This window comes from Nicotiana tomentosiformis, chromosome 11, assembly GCF_000390325.3.
Source record: "Nicotiana tomentosiformis chromosome 11, ASM39032v3, whole genome shotgun sequence".
Classification (NCBI taxonomy): Eukaryota; Viridiplantae; Streptophyta; class Magnoliopsida; order Solanales; family Solanaceae; genus Nicotiana; species Nicotiana tomentosiformis.
This window is the reverse complement of record NC_090822.1, coordinates 44,222,402-44,234,564: the sequence shown is the minus strand read 5'-3', so window position 1 is coordinate 44,234,564 and position 12,163 is coordinate 44,222,402. Positions and strand designations below refer to the sequence as shown.

The 12,163-nt window shown below is 37.6% G+C and overlaps 1 protein-coding gene across 1 annotated transcript; it reads right to left on the bottom strand.

The window, feature by feature from the left end:
• Nucleotides 1-10,592: 10,592 nt before the first annotated feature.
• Nucleotides 10,593-11,219, bottom strand: LOC138901351 (uncharacterized). The gene has a single exon (XM_070189106.1). It carries the CDS (start codon nt 11,217-11,219, stop codon nt 10,593-10,595), a length of 627 nt encoding a protein of 208 aa, XP_070045207.1.
• Nucleotides 11,220-12,163: the final 944 nt, after the last annotated feature.

Below are 12,163 nucleotides of genomic sequence, written 5' to 3'. Positions count from 1 at the left end.
TGTAGCAATTGTGTGAATAGAATACGGTGAACTATGAGCCTCCTCTATAATCAACTCTATCAAGACATCAACATTAGGAACACAAATCCGACCCCGAAGTAGCATAATACCATTATCCCCAATAACCACCTTTTTATCACTACGTCACTACATCGTGTACTGAAGTACTACCAAGTGTAGATCATCATACTGTCGAGCCTTAATATGCTTAAACAAGGACAACTACACAACAACACAAGCAAGGACTCTAGTAGGATCTAAAATATCCAATCGCATAAATCGATTGGCTAAGGCCTGAACATCCATAGCCAAAGGCCTCTCCACAGCTGGAATAAATGCGAAATAATCATGCTCTCGGCCTTCCTACTCAAGGAATCTGCTACCACATTTGCCTTACCCATATGATACAATATAGTGATATAATAATCCTTCAATAATTCCAACCACCTCTACTGTCTCAAATTCAAATCTTTATGTTTAAACAAATGCTAAAGACTCCAATAATCAGTGTAAACCTCACACGATACACAATATAAGTAGTGCCTCCAAATCTTGAGTTCGTGAACAATAGCTGCCAACTCTGAATTGTTACACCCCATACTTTCGTACGTGAGAGTACGTCGTAAGTTAATTGATGTAAGCTCAGAAATGAGATTATATTTGAAAGTATATAAAGTATGTTAATAATATTACCTTGGAGGTTATAAATATTTAAGATCATGAATAACAAGTACCAAGAGGGTTGGAAAGCTTAGAAGCTAAACGAATTGAAGAAAATATGTTTCGTCAAAAGTCGACAAGTTTGGAATGTTAAAACATGTACTTTTGGGGTGAGACTCGGGTGCTTAACATGATAAGGTGTTTATGTTATGAGTTTAGTTGTATGATTGTCGTGTGTTATATTTTAAGTCAAGCGAGTTGTGGAAACAAATTTGGCAAAGGTCATCATAAGTTACATTCATAATGTGCTGAAAATTAGGTCAAATGTAGTTGAGCTTTTCTACCAATATACTTGGAATTATGGGATTATCCACATACAAAATAGAAGTTCTACCATTGTAGTGTCCAATGTATTAAACCGTTTTTCAATACGATGTCAGAGTAGATAGATATTCACATTTTTGCAAGACTGCGGAAGCAGCTCCCATGGGACCCACTTAGGCGGTGGGTGATTCTCCAACCTTTAAAGATCAGGGCTGGGCCCATTTGGGGTAATATTTAGACCAAAACAGACCATATAATCTCCCAAAAAACTCTCAAAGTAGTCTCCATGATTCTTGAGTGAAAACCAAAGATAAAAACATGAATCCAACGCTAGAAATCCCATGGTACAGTTCTTCACCTTGAGGCTATTTTGGACGATCCTTCAAAGTGATGTTACCTCAGATTTCATATTGTTCTTGTTTATTAAGGTAATAATCCTTCGCTCCCTTATATATATTAGAGTTTTAAGGAGAAATACAAGTGTTTACACACTAACTTGAACACAAACGTTGATTCAAGAAGAGAATACGACTCCTATAGTTTTGTGGTGTGATTGAGGGCTGTTGTGAGCTATAACAGCTGGGTATTTCAAGTTCTATCTACTGCTTAAGATAATTAAATCATGTTCTTGGTTTTGCTTAAGGTTAATCATGTGTTGGTTGAGTAAAAATCTACAAGATAGTAATTGACATGGCATAAGGAATTATTATCTTTTTTTGTGGGCCGTGTTGAGGCTATATATATAGTTTGTTGTGGCTGGAAATTGTTATAAATAGTTTGATTTTGTTGTGGCTGATGTAGTTAAGCTTATCTATGTGCTAATTCAGTTTATTGAAGAAGATAACATGAAAAACAAGAGGTTGCGATAAAGGTTAAGGTGCTAGGCGTGTGGACTATCTTTAAAGATTATTCTTATGATGTTTTGGGCTGAAAATTATATGGTAAGCATAAGTATGATGTTATAGATATTGTAGGCAGATTCATGGAAAAGGAATTGGATTAAATTATATTTTGTTAATTGTAAATCGAGCTTGCCGCTCAAAATATTTGTTGAAGTAATCAGAGAGCTTATTGTGAATAGGGGAGGTGCCGCCCGGTTTCTTGCAGAATATTGGTATTGAAATATGAGAGTTACAATGCTTATATGAAGACGACAAAGTCGGTTTACTCATAGTAGACGTAAGAAGATCATATTGATCTTGGTTGAAGATTGGAGAGAAGATTGCAAAGGTATGTTAAGGCACTTCCTTCTTTCTTTTGGCATGATCTAATGCATAATGAATGTAAATGATATGCTATTTCATAATGGATCTACTCCTAGAAACTAAGGCTGTCCATGTTGTTCTTTCCTTATATAGTTATTCTAAGCATGTATGTATTATGCTTGAATTCTATTAAGGTTCATATTTATGGTATGATGTCCATAACATTAACCGAAAGTGCAACGACCTTATGTCACTCCGAAAGGTTTAGAATGTGATTCCATGAGTCAAACATGCATTATATATATGTATCTATTTTACTGTCAGTCGGGTACGACACCTATTGTACAATCATTGATCAATTGGATTTTACCGAGCTCCACGTGGCCGGGTGCGATGCTATCGAGCCTTATGATGGTCGGGTACATTTTTACAAAGCCTATTATGGCCGGGTACTATATGATAATGATGATGCCCACAGAGGCATTTGTTTTTGAAAGTTTATGTATATATATATGTATCATGCATTTTATGTCAGTAGCCCTCAGAGGCACTCCGATGTTACATGTTGTATCTTCTCTATCTCTCTTTGCCTTACTATTCTTATTTATGTTTTCCTAACTTACATACTCAGTACTTTATTCATATTGACATCCCTTTTGCATGGGGACACTGCGCTTCATGCCCGCAGGTCCCGATAGACAGGTTGACAGTCCTTCTATTAGGCTATCAGCTTAGCGGAAGGTGTTGGTGCACTCTACTTGCTCCAGAGTCGCCTATTTGGTCGGTATGATTTGGTCATGTATTGATTGGTATGGCGGGGCACTGTTCTGACCTTTATGATGTTTATGTACTCTTAGAGGCTTATAGACAGATGTCATGTATATGGATACTTGTATGGCCTTGTCGGCCTAAGTTTTAAGTGTACAAATGATCATGTCGGCCTTATAGGCCCGTATGTCACATGTATAAGTTTGTATATCATGTCGGGCCGTCCTATGTCGAGTATTCCCTTATGTTTTATTTTGGTTATCTCATGATGGCCTTTCCGGCTCATTTACCAATGATAGTACGATAAGAAAGATACATTACGTTGGTACTCGGTTGAGTAAGGCACTAGGTGCCCGTCGCGGCCCTTCGGTTTGGGTTGTGACAAACTTGGTATCAGAGCAGTTCTGTCCTAGGGAGCCTACAAGCCGAGTCTAGTAGAGAATTGTTTATGGGTGTGTTGTGCACCACACCTATAGGCAAAAGGCTACAGGGCGTTTAGGACTGTCACTCTTTCTTCTTACTCTGGATCGTGTGGTAGAGCTCAGTTAAGAATTCAAACTCCTAAATTCTATTTTATTCTTAATACAATGATACCTACATCCAGAAAGATAGTTGGTAAGAGATTGAATGTGGCTGTGGAAGAGTTGAGTCAGAGGAACTCGATTTTGCATCATGCTTATGATGAGTAAATGTGAAGTCTTTAGCAAATCATGTGTGTACTAAGACGTGTAAGCTTCTTGATAAGGAGCTCTAAGGACTGAATATATATCCACCCATATGGTAAAAATCAATAAGAGATTCAGAAGGTAGATACAAGTTTCAACAAGTAAAAGAAACTAGGTGAAGAAGGTTACGAGGTACCCAGTTAGTGAAGATTATCAGTATTTACAATTCAGCCAGAAAAATATAAGCATTCTAAGTTACTTTCAATAGTAACAGAGATATATACACTCGACAACACCCATCTCAATTATGCCTTATGGGAGCTAACAGACAAGCTTAAGAGAAGGATGAGATATCATGATCCAGTTGGGGTTAGAGTAACCCAAAATGGTTGATGGATTGTTAGTGTTAGCTGACATTCCCGAACTAGAATGTTTAGAATTCAGAAGATAGGCACTGGAATCCTAGAAGAATTAAATATTTACCTTAGTATGGCTCACATCCCTAGTAAAGAGAGAATGTTAGGCAAGCCGAAAAGCTAGTGGATGGCGCAAGGGGAGCTAAAAGCGAAAGAATATTTTGTTGAAAATTTCATAATAAGGTAATAGACGAAAATATTAGAAGGAGAATAAGAAAAGAGTAAATGAAGTATTATGAGTAAGATATGATAAATGAGTGATAAAGGTAAATCAAAATATTATAGGATGACAGAGTCTATAGTCAAGTGAAGGAAAAGACAAGTGATGACAGGCTTTGAGACAATAAAAAAGTATAAGCCATAAAGTCATATCCTCATTTTCTATTATCAAATCTTCCGATCCCTAATTCATGTTCAGTGTATGTTGTTCACTAGCCCATGTTAATTTCTATTACTCCTGAGATTTAATATGGGCTAGTGAACAACATGGGCTAGTGAACAACATACACTGAACATGAATTAGGGATCGGAAGATTTGATAATTGTCGACATCGTGAGAATTTCAGAGATCATGTCCGACAATAATAGAATGGACAATAGAAGAATAAGCTTTAAAGGTCATGCAGAAAGACGCTTCCCTAAAGCAAGCACTATAAGGACATAGATAAATCAACAGACCCTGCAATATAAACGTAGTAAACCCCAACATAGGGAATTCAGTCTCGCAGATATGACATCGTGAACCTTGAGAAATATCCAGATAGGAGTTAGGGTAGTTAAAGGTACCATATAAGTGTTAAAAGAAAGTGCCACTGGGGAGACAGTCAAAATTTCAGTTCAGAAGCAACCCTACAGCACAAGGGTACGGAGTTAAGTAACTAAGGAAAATTATAGGTGAGTAAGAGCATCAAAAATTCCTTCGGGTATACGATGTAATAAGCTCGCAGCTTTGCGGGAGTCAGAGGGTCTCCACTATGTACTACCATAAAAGACTAGCTGGGGAAGTAAAGAAGAAGGCTTCAACCTATGTATAGTGACCTAAAGAAGAAATGGTCTTATAACAACAGTCTCACCACAATATTGTATGCACTCCATAAGAAAGTGGCACCTATCGTAGGTAATGAACGAGAAGCAAAAGAAAAACTTCAAAAGTAATATTCGAGACCATATGGGTTCCATGGAATTCCAATATGTGTCGACACTAAGATATGCCAAGTATTCATTCATAAAGTGGCAGAACGACTAGGAAAAGTAATTGCACATTTAAAGACAATTGAGAAGGCACGAAAGGAAATCTATTGTGCTAGCAAGTTAATGGAAAGTTGCGAGTAGTATAAATAGATATGTGTAGGTCGCAAGCTAAAGTATGGTAGAGCGATAAGGTTTTAGGTAGATAAGAGTATGGATAAGAAAAGGTGGGTGAGAAGGTGACAAAAATAGTTAAGGCCTCAGAATTAATCCCATCAAAACAAGAGAGCTGACGGTTTCCGTAAGTTATAGAAAGCTCAGTATAGCCTGAATGAACTCAAAGGAGTCTAAGACTAGGAGCATTTAGAAGAGATGGAATATTTCCCTAGTAGTAGAATAAGGGGATGATGCTTAGGACTTTGACTGAGTAATGATTTTAAAAAAAGGGATTTCATGAATTGCACGGAATTAGAATACCCCTATAAGATGAATCACGTTGGGATGTTATGAAATATGGTTATTGAAGTATAGTATCGTTCCTAGGTGGATTAGGCAAATCACTTCAAATGTTACCCGATGTGAAGCAAGCCGTAGTGGCAATGTATTATGTAAGAGGTTTCAAGTTATCAATGGTAGATTATGGATCAACATTAAGGTGAATCAATAATGGATGGCTAAAAGTTACAAAGTATGAGATGAAATTAGGCTGTCATTCTTAAGATAAACAATAATGAGGAAACATAAAAGGACTTATATATATATATAGGATATAGCAGCAAGAGAGTAACCTGGAGTTGGGTAGCAGACCTCGGTAACAATAAACCAAAGTAAGTGTTATGGTATCATATAACCTGCCTAGATGTAGTAAAGCCATAAGAATAGATAACCAAGGCTATGAAACAAGATATAGAAATAGTCATAAGTTCGACAAAGTACCAAGCGAAGGAATTCAGTACACCTATAGATGCCTAGAGGGACAACTTGTCATAGTTATGTATATGGTCACAAAGTGAGGCCTAGAGATTGGCTAAAAGTTGGAGGAAAAAGGAGAGAAGAGTCACATAGGAGCATATACAAGGACAAAGTCGTACAGACTGCATGACAGAAGGTAGTAATAGTTATGAGTATGGAAGAATTCCAACCACAAGTCGTGGTGTGAGAAAGAGGCTAAATGGCGGAATGCCCTAGCCTTTGGATTTATTCACATAATAGTTTCCTAGATGGAAAGGACATTATTAAAGTATTCATAAGAGCAATAGGTTATGAGCCTGATAAGTGCATCAGTCAACATTCGAGGACGAATGTTCTAAGGGGGGAATGATGTTACACCCCATGTTTTTGTACGTGAGAGTACATCGTAAGTTAATTGATGCAAGCTCATAAATGAGATTATAATTGAAAGTACATAAATTAAGTTAATCATGTTACCTTAGAAGTTACAAATATTTAAGATCATGAATAACAAGTACCAAGAAGGTTGGAATGTTATAACATGTACTTTACGGGTGAGACTAGGGTTCTTAGCATGATTAGGAGGTTATGTTATTAGTTATTTTAGTCGTATGATAGTCGTGTGTTACGTTTTGAAGTCAAGCGAGTTGTGGAACAAAAGTTGGCAAAGGTCATCACAAGTTACATTCATAATGTGTTGAACATTAGGTCACATGTAGCTAAGCTTTTCTCCCAATATACTTAGAATTACGGGATGATACACATATCAAATTGCATTTCTACGAGTCTAGTTCCCTACGCATTAAACCGTTTGTCAATATGACATCGGAGTAGAGAGATATTTGCGTTTTTGCGAGACTGCGCAAGCAGCTCCCATGGGACCCACTTAGGCGGTGGGTGATTCGCCAACCTTTAAAGATCAGGGCAACGCTCATTTGGGGTCATATTTCAACCCAACTAGACCATATACTCTCCCAAAACGCTCTCAAAGTAGTCTCCATTGTTCTAGAAACATGAATCCAACACTAGAAATCCAGTGGTGCTTCCTAGATTGTAGTTCTTCATCTTGTGACTGTTTTGGAGGATCCTTCCAAGTGATGTAACCTCAGATTTCGTGTTGTTCTTGTTGATTAAGGTAAGAATCAGTACCTACCTCTTATATATTATAGTTTCAAGGATAAATACAAGTATTTACACACCAACTTGAACACAAAAGTTGATTCAAGAAGAAAATACAACTCCTATAGTGTTGTGGTGTGATTGAGGGTTGTTGTGAGCTATACCAGCTTGGTATTTCAAGTTTTATCTACTTCCTAAGGTAATTAAATCATTTTCTTAGTTATGGTTAAATTTAATCATGTGTTGGTTGAGTTGTTTGAGTGAAAATCTACAAGATAGTAACTGACATGGCATAAGGAATCATTATCTTTTTTTGTGGGTTATGTTGAGGATATATATATATATATATATATATATATATATATATATATATATATATTCGTGTCTGGAAATTGTTATAAATAGTTTGATTATGTTGTGGATGTTGTTGTTAAGCTTATCTATGTGCTAATTCAGTTGATTGAAGAAGATAACATGAAAAACAAGAGGTTGCCGATAAAGGTTAAGGTGCTAGGCGTGTGAGGACTATTTTTGAAGATTATTCTTATGATGTTTTGGGCTGAACATGATATGGAAATAATAAGTATGATGTTATAGATGTTGTAGGTAGATTCATGGAAAAGGAATTGGATTAAATTATATTTTGTTAATTATAAATTGAGCTTGCCGCTCAAAATAGTTGTTGAAGTAATAAGAGAACTTATTGTGAATTATATTGTTGTTGTTTGGGATATTTGGATATTTTAGTAACTTATGAGATGTAGTAAAAATATCGGAGGTGCTTTCTGTTTTCTTGTAGAATATTGGTTTTGAAATATGAGAGTTACAACACTTATATGATGACGACAAAGTCAGTTTACTCATTGTAGAGGTAAGAATATCATATTGAGCTTGGTTGATGATTGGGGAGAAGATTTCAAAGGTATATTAAGGCACTTCTTTCTTTATTTTGGCATGATCTAAAGTTAAATGAACGTAAACGATACGCTATTTCATAATGGATCTACTCCTAGAAACTAAGGTTGTCCATGTGTTCTTTCCTTATATAGTTATTCTAAGCATGTATGTATGATGCTTGAATTCTATTGAGGTTCATATTGATGGTATGATGTCCATAACATTAATCGAAATTGTAACGACCTTACGTCACTCTGAAAGGTTTTGGAACGTGATTCCATGAGTCCATTATGCATTATATATATGTATCTATTTTACTCTACCGAGCCGCGCTATAGTCTGTCGGCTATGACACCTATTGTGCAACCACTAATCAGTTGGGTTTTACCGAGCTCCACGTGGCCAGGTACGATTATACCGAGCCTTATGATGGCCAGGTATATTTTTACTGAGCCTGTTACGGCCGGGTACGATATGATGATGATGATGCCCACAGAAGCGTATGTTTTTAAAAGTTTATGTATATATATATATATATATATATATATATATATATATATATATATATATATATATATATATATATATATATTTATTTATCATGCATTTCATGTCAGTAGCCCTCAAAGGCACTCAGATGTTATAGGTTATATCTTCTTTATCTCTCTGCCTTACTATTCTTATTTATGCTTTTCTGTCTTACATACTCGGTATTTTATTCATATTGATGTCCCTTTTGCTTGGAAATGTTGCGTTTCATGCTCGCAGGTCCCGATAGACAGGCTGACAGTCCTCCTAGTAGGCTATCAGCTCAACAGAAGGTGTTGGGCACTCCACTTCCTCCAGAGTTGCCTATTTAGTCAGTATGATTTAGACATGTATTGATTGGTATGGCGATGCCCTGTATTTACCTTTATGATGTTTATGTACTCCTAGAGGCTTGTAGACATATGTCATGTATATGGATACTTGTATGGCCTTGTCGGCCTATGGTTTGAGTGTACAAATGATCATGTCGGCCTTATAGGCCCGTATGTCACATGTATAAGTTTGTATATCATGTTGGCTCGTCTTATATCAAGTTACCTTATATTTTATGTTGGTTATCTCATGATAGACTTTCCAGATCATTTACCCTTGATAGTACGATAAGAAAGATATGTTACGTTGGTACTCGGTTGAGTAAGGCACCGAGTGCCCGTCACGGCCCTTTGGTTTGGTTTGTGACATAAATCATGCACCAGATAGTTCTTTTCATGGGGCTTCAACTGGCGCGACGCATAGGCGATCACCCAACTGTCCTGCAACAAAACACACCCGAGGCCAACACCCGAAGCATCACAATAGACAGTATACATCCTTGATCCTAAAGGCAAAGCCAAAACTGGATCTGTAGTCAAAGCAATCTTGTGCTTCTGAAAGATCTCCTCGCACTCGTCAAACAATCTTAATGGAACTCCCTTATGAGTCAACTTGGTCAATAGAGCTGAAATAGATGAGAAACCTTCTACAAAGCGACAATAGTAGTCAACAAAACCTAGAAAACTCCGGATCTCTTTAGTGGTAAATGGTTTGGACAACTTTGAACTGCCTCAATCTTCTCCAGATCTACCTTGATCCCATCACTAGACACCACATGGCCCAAGAATTAAATTGAATCCAACCAAAACTCACACTTGAAGAACTTAGCATATAACTTCTTATCCCATAGAATCTGAAGCACAATCCTCAAATACTGCTCATGCTCCTCCCTACCACGGGACTATATCAAGATATCATCAATGAATACAGTAACAAAGGAATCCAAATAAGTCTAGAACACACCAATCATCAATTGCATGAATGCTGCTAGGGCATTAGGCAAACCAAAAGGCATCACCAAGAACTCATAATGCCCATAGTGAGTCCTAAAGGCCTTATTAGTAACGTTTGAAGCCTTAATCTTCAACTAAAGATAACCCAATCTCAATTCTATTTTTGAGAATACCTTGGAACCCTGAAGCAAATCAAACAAATCATCAATGCGAGGCGATGGATACTTGTTCTTGATGGTAACCTCATTCAATTGCCTATAGTCAATGCACTTCCTCATGGAACCATCCTTCTTCTTCTTCTTCTTCTTCTTCTTCTTCTTCTTCTTCTTCTTTTTCTTCTTCTTCAGAAACAACATCGGTGCACCCCAAGGTGAAACACTTGGCTTGATGAACCCCTGATCTAGCAACTCCTACAACTACTCATTCAATTCCTCCAACTCAGCTTGAGCCATGTGATACGGTGGGATAGATATGGGTTGGGTGCCTGACACCAAATCAATACCAAAATCAATATCCCTATAGGGTGGTATGCTCGGTAGGTCTATAGAAAACACATCTGGAAACTCTCTCACTACGGGGACTGAATCAACCTAGGAGTATCAACACTAACATCTCTAACAAAGTCAGATACACTAAACACCCTTTCTCAACCATCCTTTGATCATTTAGAAATGAAACCTCCCAACTAGGAGTATAACCAAAAGAACACCTCCATTCCAACCTTGGAAACCCCGGCATAGACAACGTCTTGATCTTAGCGTGAAAATCAAGAATAACATGGTACGAAGATAACCAATGTATACCCAAAACCACCTCAAAATCACCCATATTAAGCAACAGAAGATCAACCTTAGTCTCATAACCCCCAATAGTAACAACACAAGAATAATATACGCGATCTACCATAATAGAATCACCGACAGGTATAGATATATAAATAGGAATACCAAGAGAACCATAAGGCATATCCAAATATGATACAAAGTAGGATAACACATACGAATAATTAGAACCCATAACAAATAATAATGAATCATCTACATGATAGATCAAGACAATACCTATAGTGACTGCATATGACACAACCGCCTCAGGCCTACCAGGAAAAGCATAACAACGATCCTGGCCTCCAGCTCTGAGATGACCTCTACCCGCCTGACCTCCACCTCTAGCTGGCTGTACATGTGGTGTAGCACCTAGTGCAGGAATCATAGTCTGGGTGCCCTACTGAGTTACGCTCATACAAAGCCTAGGGAAATCCCTCATCATGTGCCTTGAATCCCCACACTCAATGCTAGCTCTTTGCTAACGGGGCTGTGGGGATTGAGCCTGTCCCGAACGATTGGAATAACTAGTGTAAGAACCACGTGCGGCAGGTAAACTAAATGATGACTGCCATGAACGAGTACTCTGAAACCCATGTCTAGCTAAAGCACCACGTGAGGCCAAAAGTGCTGACTGAATTGATCTACTGTAATAGCCTCTACCATGATGACACTTGTGTCGTGCCCCATTTTCTCATGAAAGCGGGTTTCGACGTGTGACAACTATTTTAAATGAAGGTATTAAAAGGGAAGAGTCGCCACCTAACGATTTTTGAGGTGCGTTAGGACACCTATTTAGAAATAACTCTGTTTGACTAGTCCGTGTCATCAAAGATAGGGTAAGGGCTCAAATTACCTCAAAGAGAAGGTGTTAGGCACTCTTCGAGGTCCATAACTATGGGTCCCAGCCGAATTTTAAACTACGTAGATTATGTGATTAGGCTAGGTGATCAAATAAACAAAGGGAATTTTAGAAGTCGAAGAGTCTTACTAAAACACATGAGAATTGGTACAAATCTTAATGATCACAAGGATGCAACTACATTGGTCTATGTGAAATGACTAAATGTAAATAACAAGTATATAAAGAAAATGGGGGGGGGGGGGGGGGGTCCTATGTTTTTTAGCCTAAAAGATCACCCTGTGCAACATAAATAATACTTTGCAACTCCCTTAAGGTAGGGGTTGCTCATATTATTCAGCGGGTACAGACTATCATTTTCTGCTACCCAATTACTATGTTGAAGTTGTTACCTAAAGGCGCTCTAATTCAATTATAAATTGTATCCTATGCGTGCACTACCCATCCTGTACCTACGGTTTAAGAGGCGT

What these genes read in the sequence shown, in the direction of transcription:
- LOC138901351 (XM_070189106.1), bottom strand. Translation starts at nt 11,219, where the DNA reads ATGATTCCTGCACTAGGTGCTACACCACATGTACAGCCAGCTAGAGGT.